Source organism: Lagenorhynchus albirostris, chromosome 2 (assembly GCF_949774975.1).
Source record: "Lagenorhynchus albirostris chromosome 2, mLagAlb1.1, whole genome shotgun sequence".
Classification (NCBI taxonomy): domain Eukaryota; kingdom Metazoa; phylum Chordata; class Mammalia; order Artiodactyla; family Delphinidae; genus Lagenorhynchus; species Lagenorhynchus albirostris.
This window is the reverse complement of record NC_083096.1, coordinates 103,669,767-103,683,864: the sequence shown is the minus strand read 5'-3', so window position 1 is coordinate 103,683,864 and position 14,098 is coordinate 103,669,767. Positions and strand designations below refer to the sequence as shown.

General features: G+C 41.4%; 1 protein-coding gene across 2 annotated transcripts in view; it reads right to left on the bottom strand.

Moving 5' to 3' along the window:
• ABCA4 (ATP binding cassette subfamily A member 4) overlaps window positions 1-14,098 on the bottom strand; it is a 136,895-nt gene that overhangs the window by 91,887 nt on the left and 30,910 nt on the right. For both annotated transcript variants that reach the window (XM_060142471.1, XM_060142472.1), the window contains exon 7: window positions 2,276-2,365. In XM_060142471.1, the coding sequence (XP_059998454.1) occupies window positions 2,276-2,365 (90 nt within the window). The remainder of the gene's footprint in view (window positions 1-2,275; window positions 2,366-14,098) is intronic.

Sequence of the window (14,098 nt, the reverse complement as noted above, 5' to 3'; positions counted from 1 at the left end):
AGTCAGAGTCACAATCCACTGTGAAGTCAAAGCTCCAAAGTTTGGGGAGACCTTTGCATAGGCATTTGATTTCCAGGTTTGAAAGAAAACATATATATGCTTAGCAATCCTTAATCCAGCTGTGAAATAAAATCTACTGCCATCCACTCAGGGCCTAGGAGGAAACTAGGATGAGCCTTAAAGAAAATAAAAGAGTTAACCTCCAAAGTATTTCAATATTATTTCTCTTTTCCAGTCCATTTAGTTTGAATTCCTTGGGAATGTGTCCTTGGGGAAACATAGAGAATATTTCTCTACCAGTCAGTTCTTAGGTTCTGTTAACCTACCAAGATGGAGCTACTGGAAAACTGGGAAATAAAATAGAGGAGTAGCTCTGTCCTAGAAAGGCAAAGTCGGGGCAAATTTCTTTGGCCAAATAGTTTAGAATTTAGCTTTCTATATTTGGAAAATTATCTTCTTATTGGCTTAGCTTTACCAAATGTGAACTCTTCCATTTCCCTGAAATGTGTGGTTTGTGGTTTCTTTTAGTGTGTGTGTGTGTGTGTGTGTGTGTGTGTGTGTGTCCGTGTTTTAAGATCTAAGCAAATATAGAACAGATGAAGTCTCCATTCTTGGGAAAACTATTTTTAAATTCTTCACCAAACTAAGAAGAGGCTGGTGGTCATCTCTCCATATTGGTACCGGTGGCACTCAGTGGCCTTGTTTTCTGAAGGTAGATCTAAAATGCTGAGAACTAAGTTGAGGGCTGCCAGAGTTGCCAGGGTCTCAGTTCCCATAATACCATTTGACTTTAAAGGAAAATACAAAATAAAAATCATGCTGCTTTTATTCCCAAAACACACTTGGTTACTTATTCTCAAAGGCACTTGGGGATTTAAAAAACCATTAGAAAAAAACCATTAGGATTCAAACAGGTGAGACTGAAAACAGTTCTCCCACTGCAATAAGTGATGTTTACCGGTCATCTCCTCTCTGTCCACATGCCAACACTTGCTCTCTGAAACTGCTGAGCACCATGTAGAATCCACATATTGAGTCATGCCTATAATCACAGTCCAGGCTTCAATAATAAAGATGGAATCTCAAACTGCTTCAACAACAGTTAAGTCTTATGACAGTCTTGTAAGGGGTTATTACCATTATTATGTTGCTCATTTAACCAAAGTGCTCCGAGATGAAGGGGCTGTTCCAGAGTCAAATAGTCTAGTATTAGTTAACATAAATTGGGCCATCTGCTTCAACGCAGTCACGAATGCTAGACTTGCTATCTAGACAGACAAGAAACCTTCTGCAACTCCCACATGGAATTAAGAGCTTTAATATGCTTTGGAGATTAAAAAAAAATTCTCTAGCAACTTCAACCCTATTATACTGATATGAATTTTTAAAATGCTTATGAAGAAAAGAATGTTAAACACAGACTCCCCCTGCAGCAGGTGGCCATCAGTACAATGGGCCCTTCTCTAACTTTCCCTGCACGGCACTCTGCGCAGGCTGAGCTTAGTTTTATGAGGAGAGATTCTAACCATGCAGTTTTCCAGGTTGGCAAAGCCCAAGTCAGCTGAGAATACTGGAGGGGAAAAAAAGTTTAGGGAAAATTATATTTCCCCTTTTGCCTCTCTTTCATAATCCTCATTACACTTGAAGATAATTGTTCGTTTCACATCTCTCTTCCCTGTTGGACTATACATTTCACAAGGCAGTGACCATATCTGTCTCTTCATCATTATGACCCCAGCACCTCTCATCTGTTGAGTGGAGAATCATTTTATATATGGGCAAAGGCTTGGCATTTGATTAAACTGTGCGCATCTTTTACAAAACAACACAAAAAGTCACTATCTTTGTGATGAAATGAGTATGTAATATGTATGTAAGACACTTAGTGCCTGTAAGCACTGTGTAAGTGTATGCGATTACTATTAATGGTATAGATTTATGTGGATTTCAAGAGCATAATAGAATATTGGATCACATCAGAAAGAGCGGAAAGACTTAGATTCAGCTGTCAGTCCACTAATAATCTGCTACACCAGACAGAGTGTTATTTCTTTCTAGGTGTGAAATTAGACGAACAGTTCCTTTCTTACTGCCTCCGACCCAGGAGCACAGATAATTAAGGATATGAACAGGTTTTTGAAATTGCTAGATGGAAAGATCAAATGTATTTCTCCTTGAACAGGTCTGAGGTACAATTAAATTATCTGACGTAATAAGTGTGATAAAATGGTGGAAAGATATAATGAAATTATATTACTATCATCAAGCCACTTACTTCTTGAATTCTTGGCGACGTATCAGATAATATTCTTCCCCACGATCTCAGATTGATACCTTGAGAACTGCTGTCCAGGAGTTTGGGAAGCTGTAATTTATAGGAAAAAATATTTTAAAAAATATAGTATATATATGTAGTTCTACATATATACACGGGTGCTATCTGATCTCCTGTATGCTTGAAAAATATGTCCTCCCTTCTTTTTGATCACGGAACCTCTTCTGAAAGATTGCTTTCAGAAACAAACTTCTTTCGTCTACTTGAGAAAATCAAAGGTTCTTATTCTCAGCCCTGCTGAGCTAGGCAATCACAAATAGTTTCATGGTGACATTAAATACACCAAAGTGATTCTGATTGCTGGTTTAGCAACACCAGACAAGGCTCCTGGAGGAAGGAAGACAGAGCACAGCTGCTGGGGTGTAAAGGAAGGCCACGTGCAGAGGGTGCCCACCTGTTCACCTCGGGCTTCCTTGTCATTGTTGTCCCTTTATGTCCTTTCCAGACAGGTTGTGTCTCTTCCTCTGTTCAGCACCACTCTTATGGAAGATTCGGCCAACTCCAGAACCTTTCTTTTTAAAGCTGCGATTGGCAGCCTTAAAGAGAGAGAAGTTCCCTTGCAATTGATTCTCTAAGTGACGCCAGTGTTCTGGTGACCCCAGGCCCACGCGGCGATGCAGAGCTGTTTGTGCGTTTTCCACCGCGGTGGGGAACGTGGAAGTTCACAAGCTTGCTGGCTCCAAGTCCCAGAGCCTGAGGTGAACACCTTGTTTTCCGGAAATCAAGTGCAAGTCCTGAATGAATAACTTCATTCTTCATAGTTTCAAAAATGATTGAATCACCGAGTCTCTGTTTTTCAGGACTGAATTCTAACTTTTAAGATTGTGATTTTCAAACTCAAGTGTGCATCTTGAGTAGGCCTGGAGGGGAATCTTCATTTTAACAAGCTCAACATATAATTCTGATTCATGCATTTATGGACCACAAGCCACAAGCCTTGCCTTTTTATTTGCCAGTGTGGCTCTCCTAAATGATGGGTGTACTGATCCAGCTGCGGCAGAGAAGAGGAGCAGGTGGAGTTAGGCTTTGAGCAGCCCAGCCTCCTATTTCTAGCTGTGGTCCTGCTCCACTCTCTCCTGGCTGTAGGTGCAGGAGCCCTCGTATTCTCTCTGACTCTGAACTGAAGAATAAGTGTACGTACACTCTTGGAGCATCAACATTTCAGGCTTACTTTCTAACTGTAATATGAAAGGCTTTGTTACATATGAGAGCTACAAAGCAGACAGGTGGAGAATTTTCTAGAGGAAGGAGCAGCAAAGCCACCAGTGAAACTATACCCCTGAGAAGAGTCTTCTCTCCTTAACCTTAACACTGGGCCTAGGTTTTGGTCTTGCCATGACTACTTTTCAAACTCCTTGAAAATAGCTTCAGTGTATGTTGGGCAAAGCACTTTAATTGCCGAGAAGAACAGGTAGGAAGGGAGGAAGCCAGCAGGTAAAAATGTGTGCCAATGGCAAGATATCACTCAGTCCTGTTGACTCTCCCTCCTAGCTATCTCCAATAAGATCTGTCACAGATGAAAGGGGATCTAAGATACACATCAATTAAAATGCCATTGTGGACCTTATTTTTTTTTATTTTGATCTGAACAAACCAGCTGTAACGATCAGAGGGAAAGTGAACATAACTGGGTATTTGGTAATATTGAGGAATTAATGTTAATTTTGTTGGATGTGATCATAGCACTGTGGTTTTGTTAAAACAAGTAAGTTTTTATGTTAGAGATACAATAGGGAAATATGTGAGGATGAAATGTTGTCTGTGGTTTGCTTTAAAAGACTTCAGGGAGGTTTAGAGGAAGATGGCGGAAGAGTAGGACACGGAGATCACCTTCCTCCCCACAGATACAACAGAAATACATCTACACGTGGAACAACTCCTACAGAACATCTACTGAATGCCGGCAGAAGACCTCAGACCTCCCAAAGAGGGGCAAACTCCCAAAGAGGGGCAAGAAACTCCCCACGTACCTGGGTAGGGCAAAAGAAAAAAGAAAAAACAGAGACAAAAGAATAGGGACGGGACCTGCACCAGTGGGAGGGAGCTGTGAAGGAGGAAAAGTTTCCACACACTAGGAAGCCCCTTCGCGGGCGGAGACTGCGGGAGGCGGAAGGGGGAGCTTCGAAGCCGCGGAGGAGAGCACAGCAACAGGGGTGCGGAGGGCAAAGCGGGGAGATTCCCGCACAGAGGATCAGGGCCGACCGGCACTCACCAGCCCGAGAGGCTTGTCTGCTCACCCGCAGGGGCGGGCGGGGCTGGGAGCTGAGGCTCGGGCTTCGATGGGAGCGCCGGGAGAGGGCTGGGGTTGGCGGCGTGAACACAGCCTGCAGGAGGTTAGTGCGCCACGGCTGGCCGGGAGGGAGTCCGGGGAAAAGTCTGGACCTACCGAAGACGCAAGAGACTTTTTCTTCCCTCTTTCTTTCCTGGTGCGCGAGGAGAGGGGTTTAAGAATGCTGCTTAAAGGAGCTCCAGAGACGGGCGCGAGCCGCGGCTAAAAGCACGGACCCCAAAGACGGGCGGGAGACGCTAAGGCTGCTGCTGCCACCACCAAGGGGCCTGTGTGCGAGCACAGGTCACTCTCCACACCCCTCTTCCGGGGAGCCTGTGCAGCCCACCACTGCCAGGGTCCCGGGATGCAGTGACAACTTCCCCGGGAGAACGCACGGCGCGCCTCAGGCTGGTGCAACGTAACGCCGGCCTCTACCACCGCAGGCCCGCCCCGCACGCCGTGCCCCTCCCTCCCCTCCGGCCTGAGTGAGCCAGAGCCCCCGAGTCAGCGGCTCCTTTAACCCCGTCCTATCTGAGCGAAGAACAGACGCCCTCCGGAGACCTACACGCAGAGGCGGGGCCCAATCCAAAGCTGAGCCCCTGTGAGCTGTGAGAACACAGAAGAGAAAGGGAAATCTCTCCCAGCAGCCTCAGAAGCAGCGGATTAAAGCTCCACAATCAACTTGATGTACCCTGCATCTGTGGAATACATGAATAGACAACGAGTCATCCCAAATTGAGGAGGTGGGCTTCGAGAGCAAGATCTATGATTTTTTCCCCTTTTCCTCTTTTTGTGTGTATGTGTCTGTGTGAGATTTTGTCTGTATAGTTTTGCTTCCACCATTTGTCCTAGGGTTCTATACGTCCATTGTTTTTTTTTAAATTTTTTTCTTAATAATTAATTTTAATAACTTTATTATACTTTTCTTTCTTTCTTTCTTTCCTTCCTTCCTTCCATCCTTCCTTCCCTCCTTTAGACAACGAATCATCCCAAATTGAGGAGATGGACTTTGAGAGCAAGATTTATGATTTTTTCCCCTTTACCTCTTTTTGTGAGGGTGTATGTGTATGCTTCTGTGTAAGATTTTGTCTGTATAGCTTTGCTTCCAACATTTGTCCTAAGGTTCTATCCGTCCCTCTTTTTTTTCTAAATAATTATTTTTTAACTCAATAACTTTATTTTACTTCATTTTATTTTACTGTATCTTCTTTTCTTTCTTTTTTCCTTCCTTCCCTCCTTCCTTCCTTCCTCCCTCCCTCCCTCCTTTCTTTCCTTCTTGCCTTCTTTTCCCCTTCCTTCCTTCCTTCCTTTCTTTCTTTCTTTCTTCATACTTCTACTAATTCTCTCTACTTTTTATTCTGAGCCGTGAGGATGAAAGGCTCTTGGTGCTCCAGCCAGGAGTCAGGGCTCTGCCTCTGAGGTGGGAGAGCCAACTTCAGGACACTGGTCAACAAGAGACCTCCCAGCTCCACATAATATCAAACGGCGAAAATCTCCCAGAGGCCTCCATCTTAACACCAGCACCCAGCTTCACTCAACGACAAGCAAGCTACAGTGCTGGACAACCTATGCCAAACAACAAGCAAAACAGGAACACAACCCCATCCATTAGCAGAGAGGCTGCCTAAAATCATAATAAGTCCACAGACACCCCAAAACACACCACCAGACATGGACCTGCCCACTAGAGAGACAAGATCCAGCCTCATCCACCACAACACAGGCACTAGTCCCCTCCACCAGGAAGCCTACACAACCCACTGAACCAACCTTAGCCACTGGAGACACACATCAAAAACAACGGGAACTACGAACCTGCAGCCTGCAAAAAGGAGACCCCAAACACAGTAAGATAAGCAAAATGAGAAGACAGAAAAACACACAGCAGATGAAGGAGCAAGATAAAAACCCACCAGACCTAACAAATGAAGAGGAAATAGGCAGTCTACCTGAAAAAGAATTCAGAATAATGATAGTAAGGATGATCCAAAATCTTGGAAATAGAATGGACAAAATGCAAGAAACATTTAACAAGGACCTAAAAGAAATAAAGATGAAACAAGCAATGATGAACAACACAATAAATGAAATTAAAAGTACTCTAGGTGGAATCAATAGCAGAATAACTGAGGCAGAAGAACGGATAAGTGACCTGGAAGATAAAATAGTGGAAATAACTACTGCAGAGCAGAATAAAGAAAAAAGAATGAAAAGAACTGAGGACAGTCTCAGAGACCTCTGGGACAACATCAAATGCACCAACATTCGAATTATAGGGGTCCCAGAAGAAGAAGAGAAGAAGAAAGGGACTGAGAAAATATTTGAAGAGATTATAGTTGAAAACTTCCCTAATATGGGAAAGGAAACAGTTAATCAAGTCCAGGAAGCACAGAGAGTCCCATACAGGATAAATCCAAGGAGAAACACGCCAAGACACATATTAATCAAACTGTCAAAAATTAAATACAAAGAAAACATATTAAAAGCAGCAAGGGAAAAACAACAAATAACACACAAGGGAATCTCCATAAGGTTAACAGCTGATCTCTCAGCAGAAACCCTGCAAGCCAGAAGGGACTGGCAGGACATACTGAAAGTGATGAAGGAAGAAAACCTGCAACCAAGATTACTCTACCCAGCAAGGATCTCATTCAGATTTGATGGAGAAATTAAAACCTTTACAGACAAGCAAAAGCTGAGAGAGTTCAGCACCACCAAACCAGCTTTACAACAAATGCTAAAGGAACTTCTCTAGACAAGAAACACAAAAGAAGGAAAAGACCTATAATAAGAAACCCAAAACAATTTAGAAAATGGGAATAGGAATATACATATTGATAATTACCTTAAATGTAAATGGACTAAATGCTCCCACCAAAAGACACAGATTGGCTGAATGGATACAAAAACAAGACCCTTATATATGCTGTCTACAAGAGACCCACTTCAGACCTAGAGACACATACAGACTGAAAGTAAGGGGATGGAAAAAGATATTCCATGCACATGGAAACCAAAAGAAAGCTGGAGTAGTAATTCTCATATCAGACAAAATAGACTTTAAAATAAAGACTATTAGAAGGGACAAAGAAGGATACTACATAATGATCAAGGGATCGATCCAAGAAGCAGATATAAAAATTGTAAATATTTATGCACCCAACATAGGAGCACCTCAATACATACGGCAAATACTAACAACCATAAAAGGGGAAATCGACAGTAACACATTCATAGCTGGGGACTTTAACACCCCACTTTCACCAGTGGACACATATTCCAAAATGAAAATAAATAAGGAAACACAAACTTTAAATGATACATTTAAAAAGATGGACTTAATGGATATTTATAGGACACTCCATCCAAAAACAACAGAATACACATTTTTCTCAAGTGCTCTTGGAATGTTCTCCAGGATAGATCATATCTTGGGTCACAAATCAAGCATTGGTAAATATAAGAAAATTGAAATTGTATCAAGTATCTTTTCCAACCACAATGCCATAAGACTAGATATCAATTACAGGAAAAGATCTGTAAAAAATACAAACACATGGAGGCTAAACAATACACTACTTAATAATGAAGTGATCACTGAAGAAATCAAAGAGGAAATAAAAAAATACCTAGAAACAAATGACAATGGAGACACAACGACCCAAAACCTATGGGATGCAGCAAAAGCAGTTCTAAGGGGGAAGTTTATAGCAATACAAGCCCACCTTAAGAAGCAGGAAACATCTCGAATAAACAACCTAACCTTGCACCTAAAGCAATTAGAAAAAGAAGAACAAAAATACCCCAAAGGTAGCAGAAGGAAAGAAATCATAAAGATCAGATCAGAAACAAATGAAAAAGAAATGAAGGAAACCATAGTAAAGATCAATAAAACTAAAAGCTGGTTCTTTGAGAAGATAAACAAAATTGATAAACCATTAGCCAGACTCATCAAGAAAAAAAGGGAGAAGACTCAAATCAATAGAATTAGAAATGAAAAAGGAGAAGTAACAACTGACACTGCAGAAATACATAAGATCATGAGAGATTACTACAAGCAACTCTATGCCAATAAAATGGACAACCTGGAAGAAATGGACAAATTCTTAGAAATGCACAACCGGCTGAGACTGAATCAGGAAGAAATAGAAAATATGAACAGACCAATCACAAGCACTGAAATTGAAACTGTGATTAAAAATCTTCCAATAAACAAAAGCCCAGGACCAGATGGCTTCACAGGAGAATTCTATCAAACATTTAGAGAAGAGCTAACACCTATCCTTCTCAAACTCTTCCAAAATATAGGAGAGGGAGGAACACTCCCAAATTCCTTCTACGAGGCCACCATCACCTTGATACCAAAACCAGACAAGGATGTCACAAAGAAAGAAAACTACAGGCCAATATCACTGATGAACGTAGATGCAAAAATCCTCAACAAAATACTAGCAAACAGAATCCAACAGCACATTAAACAGATCATTCACCATGATCAAGTGGGGGTTATTCCAGGAATGCAAGGATTCTTCAATATATGCAAATCAATCAACGTGATACACCATATTAACAAATTGAAGGAGAAAAACCATATGATCATCTCAATAGATGCAGAGAAAGCTTTTGACAAAATTCAACACCCATTTATGATAAAAACCCTGCAGAAAGTAGGCATAGAGGGAACTTTCCTCAACATAATAAAGGCCATATATGACAAGCCCACAGCCAACATCGTCCTCAAGGGTGAAAAACTGAAAGCATTTCCACTAAGATCAGGAACAAGTCAAGGTTGCCCACTCTCACCACTCTTATTCAACATAGTTTTGGAAGTTTTAGCCACAGCAATCAGAGAAGAAAAGGAAATAAAAGGAATCCAAATCGGAAAAGAAGAAGTAAAATTGTCACTGTTTGCAGATGACATGATATTATACATAGAGAATCCTAAAGATGCTACCAGAAAACTACTAGAGCTAATCAACGAATCTGGTAAAGTAGCAGGATACAAAATTAATGCACAGAAATCTCTGGCATTCCTATACACTAATGATGAAAAATCTGAAAGTGAAATCAAGAAACCTCTCCCATTCACCACTGCAACAAAAAGAATAAAATATCTAGGAATAAACCTACCTAAAGAGACAAAAGACCTGTATGCAGAAAATTATAAGACACTGATGAAAGAAATTAAAGATGATACAAGTAGATGGAGAGTTACCATGTTCGTGGATTGGAAGAATCAATATTGTGAAAATGACTCTAGTACCCAAAGCAATCTATAGATTCAATGCAATCCCTATCAAACTACCACTGGCATTTTTCACAGAACTGGAACAAAAAATTTCACAATTTGTATGGAAACACAAAAGACCCCGGATAGCCAAAGCAATCTTGAGAACGAAAAACGGAGCTGGAGGAATCAGGCTTCCTGACTTCAGACTATACTACAAAGCTACAGTAATCAAGACAGTATGGTACTGGCACAAAAACAGAAAGATAGATCAATGGAACAGGATAGAAAACCCAGAGATAAACCCACGCACATATGGACACCTTATCTTTGATAAAGGAGGCAGGAATGTACAGTGGAGAAAGGACAGCCTCTTCAATAAGTGGTGCTGGGAAAACTGGACAGGTGTATGTAAAAGTATGAGATTAGATCACTCCCTAACACCATACACAAAAATAAGCTCAAAATGGATTAAAGACCTAAATGTAAGGCCAGAAACTATCAAACTCTTAGAGGAAAACATAGGCAGAACACTCTATGACATAAATCACAGCAAGATCCTTTTTGACCCACCTCCTAGAGAAATGGAAATAAAAACAAAAATAAACAAATGGGACCTAATGAAACTTCAAAGCTTTTGCACAGCAAAGGAAACCATAAACAAGACCAAAAGACAACCCTCAGAATGGGAGATAATATTTGCAAATGAAGCAACTGACAAAGGATTCATCTCCAAAATTTACAAGCATCTCATGCAGCTCAAAAACAAAAAAAACAAACAACCCAATCCAAAAATGGGCAGAAGACCTAAATAGACATTTCTCCAAAGAAGATATACAGACTGCCAACAAACACATGAAAGAATGCTCAACATCATTAATCATTAGAGAAATGCAAATCAAAACTACAATGAGATATCACCTCACACCAGTCAGAATGGCCATCATCAAAAAATCTAGAAACAATAAATGCTGGAGAGGGTGTGGAGAAAAGGGAACCCTCTTGCACTGCTGGTGGAAATGTGAATTGCTTCAGCCACTATGGAGAACAGTATGGAGGTTCCTTAAAAAACTACAAATAGAACTACTATATGACCCAGCAATCCTACTACTGGGCATATACCCTGAGAAAACCAAAATTCAAAAAGAGTCATGTACCAAAATGTTCATTGCAGCTCTATTTACAATAGCCAGGAGATGGAAACAACCTAAGTGCCCATCATTGGATGAATGGATAAAGAAGATGTGGCACATATATACAATGGAATATTACTCAGCCATAAAAAGGAACGAAATTGAGTTATTTGTAGTGAGGTGGATGGACCTAGAGTCTGTCATACAGAGTGAAGTAAGTCAGAAAGAGAAAGACAAATACCGTATGCTAACACATATATATGGAATTTAAGAAATAAAATGTCATGAAGAACCTAGGGGTAAGACAGGAATAAAGACACAGAACTACTGGAGAACGGACCTGAGGATATGGGGAGGGGGAAGGGTGAGCTGTGACAGGGCGAGAGAGAGGCATGGACATATATACACTAACAAACGTAAGGTAGATAGCTAGTGGGAAGCAGCCGCATGGGACAGTGATATCGGCTCAGTGCTTTTTGACCGCCTGGAGGGCTGGGATAGGGAGGGTGGGAGGGAGGGAGATGCAAGAAGGTAGAGATATAGGAACATATATATATGTATAACTGATTCACTTTGTTATAAGGCAGAAACTAACACACCGTTGTAAAGTAATTATACCCCAATAAAGATGTTAAAAAAAAAAAAGACTTCAGGGAATAAAAGGAACAGAAGAAACAGGAATAGCCAAATGTTCATAATAGTTGAACCTGGGTGATGGGTACAAGGGGGTCATTATATTTTTCTCTCTACTTTTATAGTTATTTCTATAACAAAATTTTCAAAAATTTTTTTTCATGCATAAATAAATGAACGAATGAACAAATCAGTCAATATTCTCTCCTCTGTTTTTTCCTTCCTCACTAGACTGCCTTTGCTCAGGCTCTCCTTGCTTCTGTCTCAGAACATTTTATCAGAACAGCCTTCTTCCTGTCCCCTTGCCCCTAGTCTCCCTCCTTCCAATGTACCCTCCACACTATAGCCTGAGTTACCCAACAGGCCAATCCAATCATGTCACTTCTCCTGCACAAAGATCCTCCATGGCTCCCTGCTGCCTCCAGGAAAGAAGGTCAATACCCATGCTGGACACACCTGGACTCTTGTGAGCTGGTGCTTGGCTCCCTCTCTAGCCTTCTCTCTTGCTTCTCTTCCAGCATCCAGACTTCGTTCTACATTCCCTAAAGTGTTGGTCCCTTTCTCATGCCTCCTGGCTCTGCACATTGTTCCCCCTCCCCGCCTTCTCTGCCTGGTAAAGTTTTCTTCATCCTTCAAGTCTCATTCCTGATACCACTATCTATGTGAAAGACAGCGTCCCCATGGTAGAGTTAGATGATACTTCTTTTTCTATGCTTCTTTGCTTGCCCTTGCCCTGTTATGTTCTTTTTAGGTGTCCTCTTTACTTCCTTCCTTGTGCTCTGCACCACTGGTAATTATTCTACTGTTTATGTGTTATCTATCTCTCTTATTAGATTCTAAGCTCCATATAGACAGGAACTGTGTCTGTGTGCTAGGCACATAGTAGATATTCAGGCACATATTGAATATGATGAATGAATGAATACTTACATTATAACAAGAAGCAGATTGACTATAAGTGTTTCTATGCCTGATACTCCATGAAATGGTATGCTCATTAAGGGCAGTGTATTAGTTAGGGTTCCCCAGAGAAACAGATCCAATAGGATGTATATAAATAGGAAGAGGTTTATTATAAGAAATTGGCTCATGCAGTTATGGAAGCTGGCATATCCCAAGATCTGCAGGGTGAGTTGGCAGGCTGGAGACACACAAAGCGTTGGTATTTCAGTTTGAGTCCAAAGGCAGAAAAAAACATCAATGTCACATATCAAAGTCAGTAAGGCAGGAAGAATTCTCTCTTACTTGCGGGAGGGTCTTCCCTCCTCCATCCCTTATTCCCACATTTCTTGAAAGAACAGTTCACGTTCAGTGATTCATTTCCTCACCAACACTTCCCAGTCTTCCACCTGCATCATCCTACCAAGGTGCTTTCACTAGAATTCCCAGTTTTAAAGTCTAATGGATGCTTTTGGTTCTTGTCTTTTCAGACCTCTCTGCTCTTGACACTTTTGGTCATGTTCTTTACCTTCATGACACTCATCTCACCTGGTTTTCTCTGTTCCCCCCCTGCCTAGCCCACAAGCTCTTCAGCCTCTACTTTCCCCTTATATGCTGAGATTCTCGACCTCCACACCCTCGCTCTTCTCATTCTGTACACTCTCTCTGGGTTTTTTCATTCCCTCTCTCATTTAATCTGCTACCTTTTTGTTGATGACTTCTAAATCTGCATCTCCATCCCTCAATTGTCTGTTGGACATTTGCATAACTCCAACTTGTCCTAAACTGATCACATCGTCTTCTCCCAAACCAGCTTCTGTTCCTGGACGCCCTTCCTCAATTGGTGGCACTGCCTCCTGTCCACTCACCAGAGCTGGAAGCCTGAGAGTCATCACTGATGCTTCCCCATTCCCACCCCATTGTCAAAATCCCCAGCCTGGTGATTTAGGAGCTGGTGTTGGGTCTGAGTTTGGAGCAGGATGAGCCTTCAGATTGCAGAGAGGGGAGCAGAAAGATATCTGAAAGACCGCCTTAGGAAGAAGCTGGAATCAAAGAATGGAGTCTAAAGAAGCTGTGCAGAGAAAAACAACCAGGGTCCTAGACAATGGGAGGTACCTAGAGGGACTAGAAACCCAGAGGCACAGAAAATAAGCAACTGTCACACTCATGTGTCCAGAGAGATTGGACTGCAATCAATCAGTCACAGCTCCTATCCCTTTTAATTACTTTCTCTTCTTTGTGAGTTTGTTGTCTGTTTTCCTCACTTGACTGTGGGCTGGAGATTATCCATGCCTATGTTTTGCCTAAGTGGACATCTTATTTCCATCCCCTCTCCTTCATCTCCATAGGCTCTAGGCACACTCTGTCCTTAAAATTCCATCCTGCCTCAAATTCAACACATTAAAAGCACCTGTGTCTCTATCTATAGCTATATGTACCTATATCTATATATTGATATAGATAGGTAGATGGATAGATAGATAGATAGATAATTTTTTAAGGTTCTTAATTTGCTTTTGAAATTATTTGACCTTGACTAACTCGTTAAATGAATGATCTGG